Source organism: Megascapheus bottae, chromosome 7 (assembly GCF_031878675.1).
Source record: "Megascapheus bottae isolate mThoBot1 chromosome 7, mThoBot2.hap1, whole genome shotgun sequence".
Taxonomy (NCBI): Eukaryota; Metazoa; Chordata; class Mammalia; order Rodentia; family Geomyidae; genus Megascapheus; species Megascapheus bottae.
The window spans coordinates 639,723-664,910 of NC_143515.1; the positions used below are offsets into that span (position 1 = coordinate 639,723).

The following is a 25,188-nucleotide window of genomic DNA, read 5'->3' on the forward strand; positions in this document are numbered from 1 at the left end:
TGGGCTCAACTCCTCTACACATGCTAATCAGCATAAGACAAATACCACCTGCCAGGCAAAGCAGCAGCACTCCCTTCCCCCGCAGCCCTCTGGCCAGCATAGGGTCTCCCATCTTCTGCTTCTTCCTGATGCTACTCAGGTTGGTCCCCTGTAACTGTGGCAGACTTCATACTCTTATACTTTATTGTGAATAAAATACAACAGGAATGGTCTGAGCTTTCTTTTCTTTTCTTTCTTTTTTTTTTTTGGAAGTTAAAGTTTTATTCTGCTCCTAGCATCGAGAATCATACTGACCGCTCAGGGCTGTCTCTAAGATGGGAGTGAGAGAGCGACCCCGCCTAATCTTACAGGCTACTTTTATAGGCCCCAGCCATATGGTTGGGCTGGCCATACACAGGTGGCCAATGGAATTCAACATAGTTGATCGATGGCTGGGGCAGCCAGTGACACCTTTGCTGTTTGAACGGACCTATCATCTCGGTGGGCTTCTGGTGCACTGCTCTGACGACAGGTCTGAGCTTTCTTTAATAAGGTAAGCCTAGGATGATGATATGAACCAGCAATTCCATTCTCAGGTATGTGCTCAAAGAGCTGAGAATTGGGATGCAAAAAAATCCTCATATACAAATGTCCCATATAATTCCTTCACTAGAGGGTAAAGATGGAAAGAATCCAAGTGACTGTCAACAGATGCAGGGATAGAAAAAATATGCTGTATCACTACAACAGGATATCCTTTGATCATAAGAGGAACTGCAATACTGACAGATGCCATAACTTGGATGATCCCTGAGCACATGAAGATACTAGACATGAAAAGGCCACATGTTGTATGATTCCATTTATATGAAACATCATATAGTTGGCAAATGTATACAGACAGGAAGCTGACTGGTCACCAGAGGCTAGGGAAAAGAGGAGATGAGAATGGCTGCTTTGGGAGAGGTGAAAACATCCTGGTACCATACAGTGGTCATGGTGGCACTGACTTGTACACTTTAAAATGGTTAAAGTGGTGAATTTTACAGTACTTATGTTACCACAGTGAAAAACAAAAGCTAATTCTCTTAAAATTCTTAGGAAGAGGAGCAAGCTGGCATGAAGAGAAAAAGAGATCAGAATTCCAAGCCTGAACTCTGGCTCACTTTTGTCCCTGGGGCCTCCTTGTGTTTTGCTTACAAAATTGTATGTGATTATATAAGATTTTATTGACCTGTCTGAGTCACCAGTTCTGGGTCAGCAACATGTTTTTGAACTGACAATGCTGAAAAGGAACCATGAGAACACACATATCAAGTCCCTATTCTAGGCAGAGTGCCAGCCTGGCTACCACCATGCTGCCCTGGTCAGTTCAGAAACAGCAGCACTCAACAGCCAACCTCACTGGCTAGGATTTACCAGCCCATGAATCCACTGCCAGGACACAGACCTGTGGATGAAGGAACCTGAAATGAAATAACAACAACAAAACCAGATTCATAGCTGTAATTAAGCAATAAAAACAGAAAGTGAACAGGATAAGCCGCCACTTCAGGAAATTTCACTGATTGTGTGCCATATGATTAGCCTAGATGTGACTCATCTGTCTCACTTGAAAACAGTCACACTGGAGGGGGGGGTGGGAAACCACTAGGGTACATCAATCCGGAAGGTACTTTTACAGACTTGGACTTGAGATCAGATCAAGTGTTCAGCCATCCTCCAGTTTAGTCATCAGGGACTAGTCTTTTAGGAAATGCCTAAACTGAAATAAAAATGCATCTGTCCTCAGCTGCAGCATGAGATTCAGACATAGTCTCACACACACCCATGAAAGAATCCTTTCTCCAACTTCTGGCCAAGTACTCCTATTACGACACTAGAAGAATTATCTTAGTATTGAATATTACAATGTAGATTTAAGAACTAAATCAACTGGCTATATAAAAGTTCAATTTGGTAAGAAGTACTTGTGTCTATTCAATTTCTGAACTCATCTCCCAGCAGGGAAACTAGATATGAACAGTACTTGAACAGCACAATAGGCATGGATATTTTGTTTTTATTTCAAGTCACAAATGACAAAAATAAAGATTTTCTGTTGATTACAAAGAGAATCAAGAATTCTACATTAAACTATAATATTTTTTCATAAATAATTTTTTAGTGTGATTAATAGAAGGGTTACATTATAGTCACCAGATAGAAGGTGCATAACTTCACAAACATTGATACCCTTTCTCATGACTAAACTATCATATTTTTACAAATGAAACTGTATTACAATAATCACATGTACCCTTGATTATCTTACTTAAGTCATATGTACCAATTCAAACAACCCAGCACAGAACTCCTCCACAGCCAAATCGTAAAACCATCCATACAGGACATGTATGAAGTATACAATGAGTCAAGCTTCATCTCACCTGTAATTAATCCAACACAAACACTAACTGTGGCCATCTGGGAGAATCTAATCAACCCAATTTATCAAACAGTATCATAATTTTTTAATTTCATCCTAGATGCACCTCAAAGGAATCACCAAACCATAAGGAATATGTGTGCCATTCTAGGCTGGATTGATTTCATTGGGGGGAGAGGATTAAGCTTTTGTGCTCAAAGCTAGTGCTCTACCACTTTAGCCAATGGTTTGGGTAAAGATAAGAGTCTCACGAACTTTCCTGCCCAGACTGGCTTTGAATTGGAATCCTCAAGTCTCAGCCTCCTGAGTAGATAGTACTATAGTGTGAGTCGCCAGTTCCCAGCTGGATTTGTTTTAAATCAGATATCAGGCTATGGGTGCACCTGAGTCAACTGTTTCCTGCATTGAATCCTTCCAAGTACTTACATTATTGTGGGTAAATGTCATTGCATGTGATTTCCTGTTTGGAGAACAAAAACCATCAGCTACTGTTTAAAGTCAAAGGAGAAACATCCATGGGGGCAAATCAAAGAGGCAGGAAAGAGAAGCCTGCTTTTTCTCTTCACATGGCACAGAGTAGAGGTATACTTTCGACTGTGTTATCAGCCTGTGCTCAAGAACAGCAGCAGCAGGGTTGGACAAGAAAGCCTGGGAGGCTCACAGGAGATCGCCACATCTCTTCCAGGTACAGGCTTTGTGGGCAGGAACACGAATAGGCTGCATGTGAGCCAGCAGGCAGAAGCATCCTCCAACACTGTTTATCCCAGCCCCATCACTCACGCCCCCAGGAGCTGTATTGTGCTGGCACCCCATCTATTTTGAAACGGTCCCCTCCAGCATTTGAATGGATATTGTCAAGCACATTTACTCTAAAAATGCTAGGTGGGTGATAAGGTGTCTGCTTCCTGCTGATGTTAGATGAAGCAAGCAGAACATGAGTTGGGACAGAAACAATATCTTAACATCCCACAGTGGCCAGAATGAGCCCAAGTTACTGAGATCATACCCAGCAAGTTTCCCAGCTTTGTTGGGGGTAACCAAGAAACAGCCTTGCCTAGAATACGCAGCCTTCACATCGCACAGGAAGTGTGGGCAGTGAACCACAGGTTCTTCCCTGCTTGGAAGGCTGAAATTTCAATCTCATGGACTAAGGTACACTTTCACTCTCAAGAACACTGCTCTCCTCGTAGTATCCAGTCAGTTTCCCACCATTCCACCATCAGCCCAGAAAAAGGGAGGATAAGAGAACCAAACATACACGGATCAGAGCTTCAAGCCTCTGCTCCTCCCCTGACACTGTTTCGAAGAAAGCAAGCCCTTGCAGTGGGAAGCTGACCAGGGCTCTTCCCAAGGGGATTCTAGGCTGGCTGCTTATCTTGAGCATGAATTTTGTCACAATGAAACCCTTTTGTACAATTAGAATCTGCTAATAAAAACAAGAGAGAATAGATTAACCATCCCAGAAAAAAAAATGAGGAAAAGATTTTGGCTGTGTAGAAGTATTTGAACCTTAACATTTTAAGGAAATAAAACATTTATTTTCTAACCAAAACACAATAAAGTATTTTCAAACATTTCTCTTCACTTAGTAGAACATGAAGTGATGCGTTTAGGTCATAATTAAATCCAACTCTACTCAACAATTTCTCCTAGACATATTTCTCTTTTTTCCCTTCTTTCAAGTAAATCATTGTGATTGTTTATATTGCTAGTTTAAACCTTAGCAAGGCAAAGTACTCATTCTTGTGATTTTATTTGGGGTGCTTTCTTGTTAACAACAAGAATGGTAGAGTCCCCTGTCTTAGGCCTATGTATTACCTCCACACTCACATGCTCCAATCATTACCACCACAATGGCAATTTAGTCCCTCTCTACCCAGGAAGAGACATTGCAGGGCCATCCTCCACTCCCTGCACTCCCATAAAAAGAGAGGAAGAAAAGCAAAATAAATAAGGAAACATGTTTCTGGGGGGAAAAGAATGATAAAGTAAAGAAACACCTAGAAGTTTTCATTTTCTTAGCTTCTACCAATAAAGCTCAGAGCAAATACCCACAGGACAAGGAGGAATCTGTCTGAACACCCTCCCGGTCTCTAGCCCTCATTTCTCCCCACCACACAACTCCTTTACCTGGTCCAGATCTGATCCCCAGCTCCTGGCTATCCCCTTTCCACCACAACTTCCCAGGGTCCTACCCAAAGGTCTTGAGCCTTTCCTCTACTCCCAGAACCTCATCCACTCCTATCCACAAAGCTCAAAATCCCATAGCCCTGAGAAGCTGGTGCATCTGGGCCAGGAGCTGCACTTGCATTTCCAATCTGTACCTCAGGAAAGCTGTTTCTCCAGAGACAGCAGACATGCTTCCCTGCTCCTTGATGGTGGTTCCCTCAGTGCTTATCTTGAGCATGTCAGATAGAAACACTCGAATTTCACAGCTTTCAGTGTGGAATCTCTATTCCTGTGGCCCATACCCAAGGAAAGCCTTTTTCCTTCTGAATATATAACTGTCCCCTGCAAAAAGTCCGATGGGAAGTGACAAGTACAAGGGAGGTCTACTCTCCTATCTCTGGGCAGCCAACAAAGCAGACCATTCTTCCTCTCGTAACTTTGGGAAGAGCTTCAGACAGTTTGCTCCTACCTTGTCAACAATGGGTAGAGGGTACACGTGGATGTTCAGAATACCTTCTGATGCTCCCCAGTAAGGTAATTCTGGTTGACCATAACTAATAGGATTTAACGTTTTCATTAAAACATTATCTCTATACACACATACCAATATGCCAATTACCCTGATATGATCACTCAGTATTTTCATGTATTGAGCTGCCACACAGTATCCTGTAAATATGTATAATCACTATGTGGGTCACTTAAAAAGAAAAATTGTTTTAAAAATAAAAACATGAGAAGAGGTATCAATGTATGAAAAGTAATGCGCCCACTATCTGGCGAATATAACTGTAACCCCTCTACACATTACAATAAAAAAAACAAAAAGAATGCAACTTTATATGAATTACTGAATTTGAACTTGCAAGGATGAATTAGTCGTCAACATATTACAAGCAGCTGAAGGACAAAACAAAATCCACATGAAAACATCACAACCCTAGAAACAAATCCAGAGGATTAAGAACTCCTGGGGCTCCTTAAGAGACTAATATTATCAGAACAGTCAAGTGTCTTAGGAGGCCATTTCATTCCATGGGCTCAGAAGCATTAAAAAAGTGTCACACGGAGCCTGGAAAGGATTCATGTAATATCTCCACAATCTGAAAATGAATGCACTTGACATTCCTGTTTATGATCTTACAGCCATGAGGAAACCAGTCTAGATGCTACCTGTGTCTTCTCAAGGTGACATTCTGAACTTTTTATTTCTTTTTAAGTGGCTCATATGTCCATGTCCATCCACCTTTTCCTAGACATGTCAAAGCTATACCTGGAGAATGTAGGTGAGGCATCCTACACCTTTTCTCAGTCACCCTAAATTCCTAAGCCACAGTCATGAGCTAGGCAACATTAAAAGTGGCTAAGTAAGGCAAAGAAAATGAATGATTAAATGTATCCTATGTCAATTTAATTAAATACCAACTTGATTTGTTGTGATTCTGGTAGGATTACATCAAACTAAAGAGTTTCTGCTTGGCAAAGGACATAGCTAGCAAGACAAATAGCCCACAGAATGAGAGATTTTTACTAACTATGCATCAGACAGAACTTCATATCTAAAATGTACTTAGAGCTCAAAAAATTAAGCCTCCCAAAAATAACCCAATTAAATAAGTGGGCTAAAGACTTAAAGAGAGACTTCTCAGAAGTAAGAATGACCAAAATATACATGAAGAAATGTTCAACATCTCTGGTCATAAAGGAAATACAAATCAAAGCAACATTGAGATTCCACCTCATCCCAGTTAGAATGGCCATTATCAAGAAAAACTGTATCAGATGCTGGTGCAGATGTGGCCAAAAGGGAACGCTACTACACTGTCAGTGGTAATGTAAACTTGTTGCTCAAAGGACTAAATATAGAGTTTTATGACCCAGCAATTACACTCCTAGGCATTAGCTAATAGACCACAAACAAGGCTGCACTAAAACTACCAGCACAAGCATGTTCGTTGCTTACCATAGCCATGATATGGAATCAACCCAGACAAATGGATCAATAAAATGTGGCATACATATACAATGGAATTCTATCTTATGTCAGAAAGAATGATACTGTACCATTTGTAAGGAAATGGAAAGACTTGGAAAAATATTTTAAGCAAAGTAAACCAGACTCAAAAAAACAGGTTGCATGGTTTCCTGCATTTGTTGCAACTAGAATGTGCCTATAAATCTACAAGCAAACATATAGACATGATAAATTATACAGACTCTAGATATGCACACAGTGAGACCAATGGAGGGTCTTCTTAGGAGAGGATCACAAAGGCTCAATAGCTACATACATTGATCATATAATTTAGGTTGTTTATCAAAATGAACTCCAAGAAATGGAAACAAGAGGGTTTTTGTTAGTTTGCTTTTTTCCTTCTTTGTCACTGTTTTTGATTTCTTTACCTTTTGTCCTATATTAAGTTTATCAGTTTGGGGGAGGGCAAGGGGAAACACAGAAATGATGGGACAAAGGATAAACAAATGCAGCAGTGATACTCACTAGACACTATGTTGAAAATGAACTATACAACATGGTGTTGATGATGATTCACTGGGTATATTTTACCCCAAACTAATTAAGATTCACACATGAAATATACACAAAATTTATATGTCTATTTCAAGTCAATAAAATGATTTTTAAAACATTCCCCAAAGCAGGCACAAGTGGCTCATGTCTATAATCCTAGCTATTCAGGATGCTGAGATCTGAGGATCACAGTTCATACCAGCCGAGGCTAGAAAGTCCATGAGACTGTGGCTCAAGTGATAGAGTGCTAGCCTTGAGCAAATGAGCTCATAGACAGCACTCAAGCCCTAACTTCAAGTGCCAGAAGCAGTACAGGCAAAAAGAAAGGAAGAATGGAAAGAAGGAAGGAAGGAAGGAGAGGGAGAAAGAGAGAGAGAGAGAGAGAGAGAGAGAGAGAGAGAGCCTGAAAAACTAAAAACACAACCAAATGTGGCAAATGTGATCAGTATTTATTTAAGCCTGTGGTTCAGCTCTGTCTACTCACTAGCCCCTAGCTGGCCCAAGAGCCATGGCTATCCTGCCACTCATGTTGTACTAAGGAGTTTCTTTTCTTGAGGCTCAAAGGGAATAAAGTACCTCTGGACCACAAAACTCACTGGTTCGCAGATCATAGATTTGGGTATTCTTATTTTAAGTTAAGTTTTGTCATTTTTAGTGTTTGACAGTATGCGGCTATGGAAATATCACCTTAAATGAAAGTTTTGCCATGAGGTTAGGCAGTCCTCATGTTCATTCACTGTTTCAGTGCTGCTAGAGCTAGGTCCATTCTGCAAATGGTTGTCTCAAGGTCATCTGGTAGCTCACACAGAAAGCCCTCCCATCAAAGCCTAGTGAACACTGGACACTGGTGGCTCACACCTATAATCCTAGCTACTCAGGGGCTAAGATTTGAGGATCATGGTTCAAAGCCAGCCAGGACTTACATCTCTACTTGATTACCCCAAATCCAGAAGTGGAGCAGTGTCTAAAGTAATCGAGTAGCATCCTTGAGCAGAGAAAGTTAAGGGACAGCACTCAGGTTTTGATGTCAACCTCTAGTACCAGAGGCCCTCCCTAAGATCTTCAGCTGCAGTGAGATTGAAAAGTCAGAAGATCAGATCAATAGCAGATCAATCTAATTGTGGGAAAACATCAGAATGTTCCCTCTCATACCTGCATATCCCCTTTTATTTTAACTTAAAATCCAGGTCCACTAGGTTAGTTTAACCTGCTAATCAAGATTAATATTAGCAGGTGGGGTAGGTGACATCTTATATCAACTATTGGGAATCAGAGAGATCAAGGGGAGGAAAAAATGGACAGAGGAAGGGTGGGTGAATACAATTATAATATTCAGAGTACACATGAGAAAATGGAATCAGGTAACTTGAGGGGATGAGGAGAGTTGAGAGAGATGGTGGAGAAGGATGATTAACTGCACTATACTTACACACTGATACAATGAATTAAAACTGCTTTGTAGAACTACTTAATTTAAAAAATTTAAAAAGTAGAAGATATCCCCTCTCCAGTTATTAACAGACCACAGGGGCCATGCTCTCCTGAGCCAGCTGCAACCACTTGGCAAGTCAGCCAATCCAGGAATCCCTGTGCAACAGGAAAGCAATGCCCACCAGCCAGCACACCAGAGCCACACCTCTTCCCAGGTTCCCTAAGGCCACAGAGCTTCTTTGTGGTAAAGGGTGTCTAGCGTTTTGGGGGCATAGATTGATGCCTTTTCCTCACTCATGGGTTTCTATGGTACAAAACTAAGGCTCTCATCTCTTGAATATACCTTGAACTCACTGTTCCCCGCCTCACCCCATCCTTATGTGTGCATGGACAATCCACTTCTTTCATCCCTGCTACACGGGTAGCCTCCCATCTCAACCCAGTGTGGGTTTTCTCTCACTCACTCCCCAACCAAGCACTTCAGGGAACAACTTCTCCGGTTTCTGAATTTTAGAAGAATGGATGAGATGAATAAATAGAACAAATCCTTTCCTGTTTAAAGCTTTCCATTTTATCCTTTGGTTAGAGCTGGCTCTGCACATCCTACTTGTCATTCAGCAGTTCTGAATTTTCATTTCAGTCTTTTTAATTGAATGTTCAGCCTGGCTGTACATGCTGGGTTTTGTAAGCATTTTAATCAATAAATAAATTAGCCTACACCACAGCCATGTCTTCCATCTGGGGCTGGCAACAGAGCAGAGAGTGAAAGGCCTAGCTGGAGGCTTCTCTCTCCCTCCCTCTCTTTTTAAAAATCCCCCTGATTATTTAGAATATTCCAGACAAATCAGCATTAAGATTCAAATACAGGGAAAAAGAAATGCTTTGTAATTCAAGGCTTCCCATGAGCTTATATGAGGAAAATTTTGAAAATGAAAGGAAATTGCACCACACTAGCAGTGTGATTCTAGAAGCTCCCCTTTTGGGGACCAGCTCTCCTGTCCCAGAACACAGTATAAGGGACCACAGGGGGTATATCATGACAAGGTTTCCTGGCTACAAAAGGCCCCAGAGAACTGGGCAATGGTGGCTCACACCTGTAACTGTAGCTATTCAAGAGACTGAGATCCAAGGATCATGAGATTCAAAGCTAGCCAGGGCAGGGAATTCCATGAAAATCTTATATCCAGTTAGCCAGTCAAAGAACTGGACAATAACCTGGGACTCAAGTTAGTACACTAGCCTTGAGCACAAAAGCTAAGGGACGGCTCCCAAAGCCTGAGTTCAAGCCTTAGGACTGGCACCAAAAAGGTTAACAGGCCACAGAGATTGGCAGATTTTCCCAGGGATAGCCTTAAAGACAAGTACTCAAGTATGTGTTGGGTATCTTCATGTAGCAAGCACCATTCCCAAGCATCTGGTTATAGTGTCAACCTAAATTGGAAAGTATTTCTGCTCTTGTAGGTTCATACATTCCTCAGAAATTGTCACATGAAGATGCATAACTAAAAAAAGATGGCTAACTGCTAAGAAGCCCTCTGGAGATGGGCACAAAAAGGGTTGGAGGAAAGCCTGGGTTTCCTTCTAAGTAGGGAGATCAGGGGAAGCTCCCAGGAAAGGAACTTGGAGGTAAAACTGGCAATTGTGTGAACAGCCTTGGAGAGAATCAGGCATGAATGTCATGGATGGAAACCTGCCTAGGCAGCTATGCTGGAAAGGGAAGAGCCAGTGTGGTAGAACAAGGTGAATGCCCCAGGCATGCTCGGACAGAAATGAGCATAGAAGAACTCACAAGGGGGCACTGGCTCAAGTTTCTTTGCATGATTTAGATATAAATGAAGTGCCATTCCCCCACAAAAGAAGGATCATATGTTGACAGCTTTTTCATATGGCTTCATTTCATCAATGGAGATGGGGTAAGTAGGTAATTAGGGATTGACCTTAAGGATTCATTTTGTTCCTAGACCTTCTGGTTTCTGCTTCCTGTCCACCATGAAGTGAGCAAGTTTCTTCCCCCATGACCTTTTCTTCCATGATGTCTTGGCCGTGCCATGGGTCTAAGAGCAATGGACCCAGCAGATCATGGATTAAAACCTCTGAAACTTTGAGCTAGAATAATAAATACTCCCTCCTTCCAGTTTATTTTCTCAGGCAATCTGTGGCAGCCGTAGAAACTAACATACCTGCAAAGGCCATGTACTGGCTCTGATCATAGTAGAAGGCACCTGGGATTCTGAGTTGACGATGAAGGTATAACCTGGCTCCTATTTCAGCAGGAGGACTTTGGTCGATGTGTCAAAACACATGCCAGGGAATAGTAGAAGAAATCAAGGCCAGGGAGGCTGTATCATCTGGGGAAGAGATAACAGCGGTTGGGGCTAGGGTATTGGTGGTGGGAGGAAATGATCAAGAACGGTTTGAGGGGAAGCTGAGGGGACTGACGTGTGTGACCCCCAGGACATGAAATGTCAGCTGCACCCTGTGTGATTCTTCGGTTCCCCTAGCTGAAATCTAGCCAGTGCCTGGAGGGTCAGTATGATTAGGCTCTCAGGATATAGTTTTGGTTGTTCTTCCCACGAAACTCCATGACTATGCTCCTGTCTTCTCTCTGCCTCTCTCCTTTTCTTTCTCCATCTGTCTAGGGGTGTGTGTTATTCAACTGTTTCCACAGACTTATGCCTTCTGACACCCTATATCTCCACATCTCCCATAAGGAATGAGATGAAGAATGTCCCCACCTGACATCTTCCTACAACACCCATCTCCTATGCCAGTGTGGCACAAGCCGCCATCAGGACACAGCAACCTGGAGGGAGGCCATGTCTTGAAAAGGGTCCCAGACCTCTGAAGGGAAGCCTCCTCATGAGAGGGAATCAGACCTAGACATGGCTGGAAGCACCAGTCTATATGTGGGCCCAGACCTGGGTGATGATCAGACCTGGGGGTGATACTCACCTGGGAAGTTGACCGTGTAGGTCACTGCTTCTGACCCTCAGAGGAGCAGTGTGCAGGCAAGCTAAAAGGGCCTCTTCATTGGTGGTGCTTTTCCTATGTTTTCCTGGATGGTAGAATTTCTCTTCCTTCTCTTCCCCTTATTATTAGACCTCCTTTCAATTGCAATGAGTCTCATCCCAAAAGGCCAGCAGCCTTGGCACTACAGATACTAATGTCTATCAGTAAAAATAAATGCATCAGTGGCAAACTCTGAAATGAGACCTCAGACAGGCCCCCTGACCACAATCCTAGCATAGATATCTTGCTTCCTCTTCCTATCCTCCTCTTCATTTTATCTAGCAACATATTCCAATCCTGAGCTGGCTCCAAACAGTAATCCTCAAATCTCAGACTCCTGAGTTGCTAAGTTTACTGGCATGAGCTTCTGGCATCGTGTAAAATATTACTTTTATGCATGTGAACATTAAACATTTTCTGAGAGAGAATAAATTTTTTAACTAAAAGAAAACCTTTAAATATACATATGTATATATAAATATATAGATATAGATATATATACTGAGAAGGTATCAAACATAACTTAGCTTTTGGCAGATCTGAGATACAACAGTTACTTAAAACAAGTGGCATGAAAATAGAAAGGGAAAACAAAGCCCTGTCCCACCTGTAATCCTAGCTATTCGGGAAGCTGAGATGTGAGGATTATGATTCAAAGGTAGCCCAGCAGTTAAGTCTGTGGGACTCTTATCTCCAATCAGTCACCAAAAAGCCAAAAGTGAAGCTGTGGGTCAAGTAGTATTGCGCTAGCCTTGAGCAAAAACAGCGCAGGGATTAGACCCCAGGCCCTGAATTCAAGCCCTAGGACCTACTTCCCCCCCAAAAAGTAAACTCTTCCGGGAGTCTGAAGAGGGCTTAATGTACTTCAGACATACACATTACCACACAGGCACGTTCTCTGCTCAGTTCCTCACTTTGAAACTGATGGGCAAACCTGACCTGGCAGCAAAGAGGAAGCAGTGATGCTAGGAAGACCTATGCCTACTGGAAGTGATGCAGCATCCCACCACAACCTCATTCTGTGTGAATGCAAAAGACAACAGGAACAGTTTCAAGAATGTCTCCAGGAGTAAACAGGATTTTGTGGCTCTTCTTGAGCACTCCTCACCACAGAGCCACCTGGACCAGGCTTCGTAAACAGAAACTTATGCAGGGGCCTGCAGCCCCTCCATCTGATTCCCTAGAGGTGGCGGGTGCCCCTGGCAATCACAGAAATACAAATGCACCATCCCTACTCACTTCAGCAGATGGGCTCAGGCCAACCAAAAGCAACAGAGGCAGCTGCGTGTAGAACACTGAAAAGCAAACAGCCTCCCTCCCCCTCCTGCACCATGCATAAAAATCCAAATTTCTGTTTCTTCTGACAGCCTTCTGTTGTTGCTTTTCTGGCATTTTTCCATGCTAACTCCACAGCATTTTCAAAAGATTTCTGCTGCTGGTCCCCTCCCAGCCACCTCATACTCAGGAAATCAGGGCCCTGTTAAGGTTCCCTCTGAGCCATTCACTGGCCCAGGGAGCAGCTCCCCAGGGAAAGAATTATGAATCACTTGTGACATCAGGAACTAAGCCATGAGATGGATGACAATGACGCTGGCAGCCAGCACAGCACCTGCTATCACCAGTTCCACCAGATGCCCCAAGGAAACAACAGCAAAAACGCAGCCACACTCTATGAGTTCATCATCTGGCAAAAGAAGCAGGAAATATGTACATGAAGAACGGACTTAAATCCCAAGTCAAAGGCGGAAAACATGGTTCATGCAGTTGTTGGAGGCTATCAAGAGCACTGTATTAGGAAAGCAATCTGAAGCTTAAGCCACGGGTCTGGCTTTTTTTCCCATGGTTAATTGGAAATAAGAGTCTCACACTTTCCCACCCAGGCTCGCTTCAAACCAAAATCCTCAGATCTCAACCTCCTAAGTATCTGGGATCACACGCATGAGCTACCAGCACCCAGCTCTAGGATATCTTATTCTGTATAAATAACTAACGCATTTGTCTCTCATTTAATGTGTGTTTACTGTGTGACTAGGTTCAACAGAATTTCTTACAGTCCTCTTTCTTGTCTGTCTCCATTGCCAGAGAGAAGAGTGAACGATGAATCCCGGCACCTGAAGGAAATTACCTTAACCTGAGCCAGCAGGAGAAAGGGAGAATTTGGCATGCCAATGACCATGGGGCCTTGATCTCATCCATCCATGATACTCAAAGTATGGTCCATGGATCAGCAGCACTGGGATCATCTGAAAGTTTCTTGGCTTAATGCTGAGTTCCCTGGACCCACATAGTCAGACTCTGGATTTTAAAAAAATCCCCCAGTGATTTGTTCACTGTATTAGAAGAATGAAGAGGGAAGAAACACTGATCTAGGTCATGAGGTCTCAAAGGCTTAGGCTCTAAGAACTGCAAATTCACAATGCACAGGATGAGGAAACCAGGACCTGAAAGAGCCAGCTTTTTCCCCACTTCCCATTCCTTAATAGTCCACTGTCACCCAGGCACTAGTAGCTCATGCCTATAACCCTAATTACTTAGGAGGCTGAAATCTGGGGGTCACAAAAATTTGAAGTCAGCTCTGGTCAGAAAAATCAATGGGACTCTTGTTTCTAATTAACTCTCAAAAAGCTAAAAGTGGAGATATAACTCAAGTGGTAGAGAACCAACTGAACAAAGAAAACCAAGCATGAGAATAAGGCCCTGATTTCAAGCCTCAGTATTAGCACAAAAGTAAGTAAACAAACAAAAGACCTCGCTGTCTCCCAGTTTCTAGCTCAAACAAAAAAAGTATTTTTTTTTTTATCATGACCGCATGTTCCCTCCTTAGCATGATTCAGTCCATGTTGGGAAGGGCAGTAACATCCAGGTCACGCACAGTGACAGTACAGAAGAGGGTTGAAACCTAAACTCTCCTCCACTCAGAAACAAAGGCTGAGCGTTTGAGTCCAGGGAAACCATCCTAGCAATACAGTGGGTGACCATTCTTATGCAGCTTCTTCCACAGATTTCCACCACACCCTACAGCTGGCCAATTGTCAAACCTCAATAAGCACCATGGAAAAGCCAAATTCATGTACAAACAACAGAACAGTGTATAAAATTCCTTTCAAGTAAATTTTTGAAATGGTTATTTTTAAGACTGCTCATATGTAAGCCAAGCATGTAAAATCCTGTTCCCATTGGGAATAAATTAGAATCACCCAACCAGTTTGTGATAGTGTGGCACTCATCACAACAATGCATGCATATAGAACTCAGAGAAAGGAGATCTTGTCACAGGGTTGGGGTAGGGGGAAAAAGAGATAGGTAATAATTTTCTTTTCATTTGACAGCTTGGAAAATCCCAGTTTGGCTTTATAACTCCTGTTCTTCTGTTATGATTTAACACCTATTTCAAGAATAGTTGACAAATGAATGTTATCAAGTAGCACAATGCCATTTCTATTTGCCAGCCAGAACAATTTTTTTATGTCCCTGATAAGCACACAAATAAATATGTCAATTTATTCATAGCTATGCTTTGGAGTCAAAGATGTAATCTCTTAGGTTCTGCAGACCTGGGAACCACCTTCTTTATGGAGTCTCCATCTGTTTTACTGGCATAAGGGAACAAAGATTTCCAAAATAAATAAGAAAGTGAGTTGAGTCTCCTGCAGAAACTTCCTACCATCTGCCATCATATTCCATGAATCCTCAATCGTGATATCCACCTTGACTCTAGTCCCAAAAGGCAAGCATTGGGGGACAGTGATCTCCTGAGTTCCTGGAAGGATTCCTATCATACAAGAAGGAAAAAATGAGAGCAAAGAGTGAAATGAAGCCTGTCTCCTTTGGTGACAATGCTTTTGCCTTGCAAAAGTCCCCGGAATGCTATCAGGAATAGGTCAACCCTCCCTTGAGAGGGACTAGAGGTGACTTCAATCCTACAGGGCAAAAGTTCTATTTGGGGAGGCCACTTGGGGTGTCTAATAATATAGAGAAGAAAAGTGTCTTTAATGGCGTCTCAGTGAGCTGGCATACTCTGGCTTCCCCCATGTTAAGAGCTGGCATTTTCACATTCAAATGCTTCCTTTGTTCACTGGTTTCTGGATGAGAATAGCTTTCCCTGTTCATGTTCCCTAATGCAACAAGAGCTGTGGGCAACCTCCAGGCTTTGGTAACTTTAATTGAAGTTATGCAAAAGCAATTACAGTTAATTACAGACTTTCTGATTTTTAACTTGCTCTTCTTATGAGGCCCAGAGATTTGCATTGTTTCCTCCATTCTCTGAATGGTTGGCAAGTACAGAATGTCAAAGTTTCTGAGTTCTTAGAAATAAAAATTTCAAGGCATTTTCTTGGTAGTCTCACCTTCAGGGAAAACAAGATAGCTTAGGGGCAGATGTGACTTTATCAAAGCTGATGACCACACCACAGGACACACAGCCTCAATTACGGCAAGCAGGAAAACAGCCTTAGGCAAAGGATCTCTCTTCTACTTTTCAAATAAGAACTGGAAGCATTTCTCTGCTTTGCTAATTTTTAACCGGCAGATCTTGGAGAACAGAGGTGGTGTACTCCACTGGAAATCTGAAGAATGTGCAAAAGGAAGGGTCACAGCAAGCTGCACGTGAGCTCAAGAGCCTGCCTAGGGAGGAGAGCAGAAACTTAGGACTCACTCCCAGAGCAAGCTGATATCCAATTTCCAGGTCACTTCAGTGTCAAGAATAATGCCCTCTACCAGTACAGATTTGTTTTTTTCTGCCTTTGAAAGAACTTGAAGGGAGAAGGGTGTTTAAAACACGCAACCTAAGTTGATTTGAGAGTGAAAGTGGCTAGACTTTCCATTTGGAGAGGGATGCTAAAGAGGAGTCCAGTGGAGTCCTCTTGAAAAGTGTTTTCAATAGTACACCTACCTAACAGTTCCTCTTTCTTCCCCTCAAAAGCTATAGGAAAAGAACTACAAAGGTGTGTGGAGGCCCCAGAGAACACCATGCCTCCCATGGAGGGAGATAACATCCTGACCCCATGGTTCCTTCTTTTGCATGTGCCTCCTATCAGACAATGCAAGCACGTGTCTAAGGATGTAATACACACAGATTAGCCTCCTGCCACAGACAGGGCCAGGAGACAGAGGCACAGCAGGCTCTTACGCTCTGCCAGTGGAAGCTGGTGTCACCACAGGCCTGTACAGATGCGGTTTGTCCAATGAAGACCCACAACTCCAATTGAAATTCTGGGAGACAGGGGCTCCTGAGTGGCTAGAGTCCTCACAGGAGCTCTGGGTCATCTCCTGTTAAGCACTTCTTTCTGGAAAGACAGGGCCATTCGCAAGCCAGAGAGAACTTATGTTCACTTCTGTCTAATGACTTTGTGCCAAACATAGGAGAAACATCTTCCTATTTGTAGAGTTTAAGGAATTTTAAATTATGAAATGTTAAGGCATTCATTCAAATATCATCACAGTCACAAAATGTGCTGTAGTATTCAGTGGCCTGTTTTGAGGCAAAGCAGCCTTCCTCCTAGAGCAAAGCTCTGACTCTGTAGTTTTGGTGGTTTCCTGTCACACTGCATTAGCCTTGTACAGATTGTGATAAGAATAAGAGTGAGGCATTCTAGCATCCTTACTTCTTCTAGGAGGGTGGAAACATCCATGCACCACACCTTTCCTCATCACAAGAACACTGTTTCTCATCTAGTATCACCACCCTCAGAGAGTGTTTCACATCTTGCATACCTCCCTCAGAGGGACACAGAAAATACTCAGCCTCTTGTGTCCCCCTTACTTTAAAAACTGAAGATGGAGTGGAATTCTAGCAATGGGCAGACCCACTTCCTAACTTGGACATCAAAATAACAGTTGGCTACACATTCACCTTTCACTATTAGAAAGCATGAGTTGGGTTTCTATGAGCTCCTTGTTTATGTACCACAGCTTATCAGATGTGAATTATCTTGGAGGGTCTAGGCTGCTAAATCCAAGAGGAAAATAAGAGCTGAGAGAATGAGTGAAAATTCCCAAGGCATGTTCATCCAGCACAGAGGTTGATCTCCACGCGAGCGGCAAGGACCATGAAGCAGGATGTGCTCATGCAGACCCACACATCAGAGGCTCTATAGTCAACAAGCATCGCCTCCTGATACTGCAGGCAGACGCAAAATCAAGCTTCCAGGAACCCCAACACAAGTGTACCCTGCAGAAGCTTCAGAGGTGACTGAGGAATACACACCATTGTGCTCCACTCCGAGTCCCGTTGCAAACATAGGCACACTCTGGGCTTGGCACTATCTGGAATGAAGTGTGGCCATGCCAGCCTCCAGGACTGTCACCCCTGGCACTCAGTTGTCCTGGCACTCTGCCACCCTACACATACTGTTAATATGCTAATAAAAGGGCACCGCATGTGGAGCAAAAGCCACAGGAGAATCAGTGGTGTGTGCCTTACGTCTAATTAAGACAAAACACTTTGTGGGATTGCATTGGGAAGTCATGCTATTGATTCACAAGCCAACTTAACCCAGCTATTAACACTTGATATTTCTGTAGGTTCCCAGGTAGCCCAGCAGAAAAGTGTGGGCTGGCAAGTTTACCCTGACTGAACATGGAATGGCTCTCAGCACAGGACAAAGGCACACATTCTCCCAAAGCAGAAAGCCAGGCCCATAGCAGCTTTCTGTAGGAAGTTACACTCTCAACCTTGCCCCTCTCTGCCTGCAGGACTCTCTCCGGGGTGAAATCAGAGCATTAGAATCCTCAGCAATAACAGGAGAAGCAGTCTAGCCACAGAGGGGACTGCTGCATAGTACAAGGACTCAAAGAGCAGCTGCTTCCCACAAACACTTCCTATTTGATAGTAGAGGCAGAAAATGTCTCTGATTAGTTTCCCAAACCCTGTCATCAGCAAAGCAAATAACCAGAGTGTGGGTTTTTAAATTTAGTACATTCAAAAGAAGCATCCTACATAGGACTACAGCTCTCTTCATTCTTTCTGCCTCTCTGTCCCTTTGGTTCTGGCTCTCTGTGTCTGTCTCTTTGTGTGTCTCTGTTGCCTCTTTCTCATGTACACACTGCACACGTACATACACATACACACACACACACACACACACACACACACACACACACACACACAGACTGGCTTTGGATCTTGCTCTCAGAGACAAATATTGAAGATCTACCACACCCATCCCATAAAAGAATCCTCAAAGATAACTATAGCACCAAAAATATAGTTGACCCATAAAATTGCTAAGGGTTTGTCACATCCTAACAGAGACCACCCACTTTTTCCAGCCAACACTGACTTCTGGCTACTGTTCCTCACGATGGTATCAAACACAAGCTTCCCTGACCTGCAGCAGATGTACCAGGCTTACCTAAGCAGGACGATAGTCAGTGGGTCCCTGCCCCAACTCCAGCCCACTCAAAGACTAGCTGCATTGGGGAATACAGTCCTAAATTAGGAGCTAAGCCAAACAATCTTGAAATTCAACTTACTTTGTTACTTACGAATTACTTTCTAATTTTATTTATTATCAGGACCCAAATTTAAAAAGAAAAAGAAAACAACTCCAGTGATAATCATGTTATCAATAAATGAAGACACTTGAAGGAAATCAATGACATCTAAAAGATATGACCTCTTAAGAAAAAGCCTTGGTTGCCCCCCCCACACACTAGAAATCACAGGCCCTTAATATCTTCAAGAGCTTCCCTCCATGGACTCTAAAATCTAAGGGTCATGGTCTTGTAAGTGGAGCATAAGAAGGCTGACAAGCCAGTGACAACGAAACATTCCTGGTAGTATACACAGGGAAGTTGGAAATATTGGTAAGTCTGCCCCCATCCCCTGTGTCACCTCCCCAGACTTCTGCTCAGCCTTCCCAAGCACCCCTGGCATTAAATTGCCAAGCAGAGTCTTCAAGGGAGAGAAAGGGGTCCAAGAAAATCTTGTTCCCCTGAGGTGGGAGCCGAGAGCTATCTGATGTTCGTTTCAACTGTGGTTACACCTGAGAGAGTCCTTTCCTCAGGATATTTCCCAGCTTATCACTTAGGTGGTTGGAACCCAGGGGCCAATTGACCCTAGAGAGGAACAGTGTCAGGAAGAAAAGGAACACAAGTTTTGGATCCAGGAATATCCAAATTAAAATCCTACCTCTATCTCTAAGCACACCTCTATGGCTTAGCCACTTAACAGCTTTAACTTTCCAATTCTTCATCCACAAAAGGAAGCTAATAACTTCTTTAGCTAGCATCACTGTGCCTTCCTTGCAACGCCTCTCCCTTTCTCAGCTATTAAGGAAAAAGCCAAAGTGTAGCCTGTTGCCACCCTGATACCTCTTGCCTATTGCCTCCTGGACACCCAGCTGGTATCATCATAGTTCATCAACACAGGTCTTTATTTCTTTAGCATTGCTGAATGCATTTCTACTGGATGGCGAGGCTCCCCTCCCTCTCTCTCTGCCTGAGCCCAGTGCTGAATGAGAGAAATACTCAGGCCAATCAGACCAATCATGTGAGGCCCGGGCAGAGGGTATGATAAGGACATTGGGCAGGTAGGGAACAGGTATCCAGGAAGGCTCACAAATAGGTACCATCTGACTAGAGCAAAGGCTGTTCCCCCAAAGCACTGATATGGAAGGCTGTCATGTCAGTCAATGGAAGACAGGAAGCTGAGTTGGGCCCCCCTCCCATGTACCTTCCATGGACTGCAACAACCATTTCTGGGCTATTCCCTAGGCAGTTTCAGAAATGATCATACGTTTTTACTTCTGCTGCCTATGAATCCAGTATGGTGTAAGTCTCAGCTGCTTTTAAACACAGTTCCACACATTCCTCCACTAACCATGAAGGGAGGCCCCTTCCTGTACACAGGAGATAGAAGTTCAGAGAACTAGTGGGGTTTTCTTCCTCACCAGGGCCTGATTCCATAGGGCCCATCAGACTTGCCATCTAGTGCTTCTGTCTTCAAGGTGAGGACCCCTGTGGCTTCTCTCCAGGAAGTGTGGGCCACCCACCTCGGCACATAACTGACTCAGGAGGGCTCAGAAACAACCGTGACGTATCTCTCCAGCTATTCTGCAACCTTCTGCTGCAGAATAACCTTCCTGGCTGTTAAACTATGAAGTAAAAATCACAAAGCTGGAAAGCAAAAGAGAATGACTAGTCGATCCCATTTTTAGGACAGTAAGCTAAACAAGTGAGTGCACAAAACAGATGTTCTGCCTTGACAAAGAGGACAGTTGGAATGAGTCCAACAATGCAATGCACCACTCTTTTCAGCAAGGCTGTCTCAAGCCCTACAGATATCTCAGGCACTGATGGACAGTGTAAACATGGTTGACTTCCCTTGGGCCTTCCTAATGTACTCATGACCTGGCAGGAAGAGCAGGGTAGGAAGATCCGTGAGGCTCTCCACTTTCTCCATTCCTATGTGTATTGGCTTCTTAGAAAAAAAAAATCTGAGCTCACCGTCTCCCTTAGATGCATTTTTTTTTTGATAAAGGAAAGAGAAACAACTTTTACCAACCATGTCAGACTAAATGATGCAACTCAGCCTCCATACATTCTCAAAGTCAATTTCCGTCTGCATTAGTAAGATGTAGACTTAACCCCACACATGGCAATCAGATCTAATAAAAGTAGCTGCTACCCATCACCAATTGGAAATTATTCTTTAGCAAAAGTTAGAAAAATAAAATAAGGCCAACCTAACAAGCAAGCCAGCGAGTTTGCTTTCTCTGGGCTTTGATGCAATCAGAAGCAGGGGCTCAGGTATGCAGTTCTCAGCTTAGAGCTGTTCAATATCTCCTCTGGCAGAGAGAAAAACAGAAGCGAACCTGGATCCTGCATTACTTCAAAGGCTTGGCACTGCCACGCAGCTCATCATAAGGCTTTTGGCATGTGATGCTCCTGCAAGCCACATGGCTCCAACCACAGGTAACTCTAGATCCTGCCTCCTTCCACTCAGGAAAGGCCAGTTCTCTCCTCATACCTATACCCCGATGCTCTGTGTGTTACCATGGTTAGTCATGCATCTCCCCAGAATGGCTGGTATGCGTCTTGGCACAGAATCTCTGTATAAACTTGTATTGGGATCTACAGCTCCCACCACCACCACCATGGAAACCAGAGAAAGACTCAATTCCATCTAGCCTGTGTCTGAGAACTGCGAAAAATGTGACAGCTGCTCATTCAAATACACTGCATTCAAATTAAGTATAGCACTTTTCCAATGAGCAGATCTACAGCTGATTACAAAGGTCCCCATCCCTAAACCCATCAGTAGAGCTCCACCCTCCTTCATACACTGTCAGCTGCTGCCAAACAGATGAGAAATGTGTGTTGCAAAGACAAAACCAGCAAGAGCCACATTCAGCTTGCCTGTCATGGCACTGATTTACCAGTCTCTCCTGTGGGAGATTGGAAGGAAGTGACACGCTAAAGGTCACATCTGCAGAGCTGGTCTACTGACCAGAGAACAGATGCTCAATAGACAAAGGGAGAAAACAGAGTCCTCATCTAAGGTAAATTCACAGTATGATTAAGTTACTCTTAGCCCATTCTCAACTTCTCCACGTATATGGTGTGGGTTTTGTTACTAGGACTGTGGGTTCATTGATCCGTTACTTCCCCAATCTGGTTGACCAGTCCCTTGTCCTTGCTGAATGCCCAGCAGTCTGGGTCCCTGACAATCCTTCCCAGAAGTCAAAAGGAGCATTACCATCTAGAGCCCTCCAGAACCACTATTCCAAATGGCTGAGGGAGGGCTTACCTAGGCCTTAGTTTTCTTCTGTGTAAACTGAAGGGGTTAAGTGCAGCGGTCTCCAGGTTACATCTTGTGTGAGCACTTTAGGGTTCTACTACTGATTTTTCCTTGGCCAGTTATCCTGCATTTTATGTGTCTTCCCCTAGTTCATACCATTAAAGTTAATTATAGATGTGAGCATTTTAGGATTCTGACAAGGATTGCAGTAGAAAAGAGCAGCCTCTGAAAAGCAGACAGAAAAGCGACTGGATTATACTCTGGGAGAAAACAGAAAAAATAAGCAGGCAGTCTGTCTAGTATTTTGAGGTCCTAATTTTCTACTGCTCTTACCCAGAAGTAGCACAGCCATAAAGTATCTGCTTTTGGACATGTCATGCCCTCTTTCCCTGTCTTTCAGATTTCATCTCCTTTCCTATCTCTGTGCCCTTCCCCACCTCTCCTCCCCAGCACAGTCTTACTCCTCAGCTGCCCCCAGGATTCAACCCCTAGCCCCAACCACAGGGCAGACCCTGCCAGCATCCGGAACTCTCATATGCCTCGCCTATCTCCTTCTTCAGCAGCTGGCAAGGTCACCACCTACAGTGGTTTGGCATCATTGCTTATAATGGCACCAATTTTCCAAGGCAATGCAAACTGATCCAAGCTGTGAAAGTGAGAAATTCCAAAGGAAAGGATGGTGGGGATCTTTCTGGTAAGAGATAAAGATTACTCTGTGCCCTTGAAGCCCCACCATAGGTTGGGAGTAGAAATAGCAAATTTCCCCAATTAATGTCTTAGAGACCTGAGCAGCATCCAACAGTGTAGACTACTTAGATGAAAGCAGGCCACAGGCCACAGACTGAGTACCACATCTATGGAGGTTGCTTCCAGCAAGCTCCATCTTATAATTGACCCAGCCTAACAGCCCTCATATATCCTTCATCTCCACTGGCTTTCACAGGCCACTGATATCTTTTCTTTCTCAGTGTTGCTTTGGGAAAACAACAGAGACAAGATAAAGCCTGGAGCAAAGCCATCTCTCTCATAAGTGAGCCAAGTTAATCAGTACAGAAGATGTGTACTACCTTCCATAATATACCCCTGGACTCCAGACCAGTTCCTAGTCTGCCACTCAATACCACATAGATGGACTTCCAAGAAAAAATGAATCTGACATAAAATTAATGGCTATGGCAGTCCTTCACACACCATTGCTGTCTTTGGAACTCAACTGTTAGGAAGAAAAGCCACCTCAAAGTGAAGCACAGACCACTGACTGGTAAAAGGAAGTAAAGCCTAAAGCTTCTGGTCATCTCCTGGTATTGCAAAGTATGTTTTTCTGCAATGTCTGAAAAATATTTATTTGTATATGGGCAAAATGTGAAATACCGATTTCATAAGTCTTCAGGGCCAATATTCTACAGGTTTAGAAGGTTAACAGACCTTCTCAGAAGCTCCTACTTAAAAGAACAAATAGGAAATTTCTACTTGTAGAGTTTTCTTTAGTACATTTTTTTCATATATTTTTATTGTAATTAATAGGAGGGTTACATTACATTTCCCAGATAGGAGGTGCATTAATTCACATACATTGATATCCTTTCTCATGTCTTGGTCCCCATTTCCCTCCCCACCCTCTTTAGTACATTTTGAAAAATGAAAATGTACTCCCAAAATGTCCCCCATACACACATTTTCTCAATGAAGAAGAAAAGTAATATGTTACAACAGTAAATAATTCAACTAGCAGGTGACTATTTATTTCAGCCTCAATGGGTTCTTTCATGTAATGGGGAAGGTTATCTCAACTTCCTAAGATTGGTACATGGACTAAATAAGATAAAAGAAAAAAACCAAAACAGATTCAAGAATATAGCGAGCATAAGATGAAAAGTAACCCCACACTCAAATTTTAGACAGGATTTATTTCTGGCAGGATTTACTAATTTCCTCGGATAGGACAGTACTCCACAAATACCCCTACCACCCAATTCTGCGCCCCCAAACTTCAGGCATAGCTTGGAGATTCAAGTGAAGGCTCAAGGTGGGTTTCAGATGTGTGCAGATAGGTTTGTGTGCCTGGGGCAATGTGGCCTTGGGGACTCCTGGTCTAAGAAAGCTAAACTTGGGCGGGAAGCCAAGCCAAGCCTATGTCCAGGAAGCCTCAAGCTAAGAGTGGACAATGATGTAGACAGTCGTGTGCCAACTTTCTAAGCAGGAGATTTGGGGCTCTGAAACACTGGGTGGGTGGGTGGCGGACAGGACAGAATGCCCAGTCTGCACTCCTGGAATCCCGTGGTGGACCTTCCCTGTGGTCCTACGTCTGTAACTTGTGATGAGTCGCGAGGTTTTCCTCCAAAGAGAATGCTAAGCAGAGGACACTGATGCCACGCTGGAAGACATCACTTCCACGCCCAGGTGTCAAAATCGCCATCTCCACTGCAGATCCCAGTGTTCCTGGAGACAGCCTCTGCCATGCAGAACAACCTGCTCGCACACAGGCACTAGGGTGGCCAAAGCAGCAGGTATCCCAATGAAGTGTCCGCCCCAGATTAGAAGAAAATCTCACTACTGAATTACTGAAATAGTTTTAGACAAAGCTAGCTGCCGTTTGTCACTCAGGGAGTGAAACTCTCAAGGGGAACATTTCACCCTCACATCCCACCCATCCACACACTTGAGTTCAATGATCCTGTTGCCACCACTTTCAGAGTTCCCCGTGAAAGGCAAGTGACCTAAATGGGAGTGAACGAGCCTTGCTCAAACACACTCTATTTAATGTAGCGTTCATTCCGAGCCCCACTGCAAGAAATATGAGGCAATAAATAATGACTGTGTACAGGGTGAATCTCCAGGAGGAAAGTCCCATGGAGTCAACAGCTGTTACTTGGTATTCTGTGGACTGCTTAGAGCCACAAG

General features: G+C 43.5%; 1 protein-coding gene across 1 annotated transcript in view; it reads right to left on the minus strand.

Annotated features, from left to right (window-relative positions):
* Positions 1-13,722, minus strand: part of Sh3rf3 (SH3 domain containing ring finger 3) — a 158,040-nt gene extending 144,318 nt beyond the window's left edge. Inside the window, exons 1-2 of the mRNA XM_090336260.1 lie at positions 13,672-13,722; positions 10,718-10,798 (exon numbers count right to left, since the gene is read on the minus strand). Coding sequence (XP_090192386.1) covers positions 10,718-10,798; positions 13,672-13,722 — 132 coding nt within the window. The remainder of the gene's footprint in view (positions 1-10,717; positions 10,799-13,671) is intronic.
* Between the last annotated feature and the right edge of the window lie 11,466 nt (positions 13,723-25,188).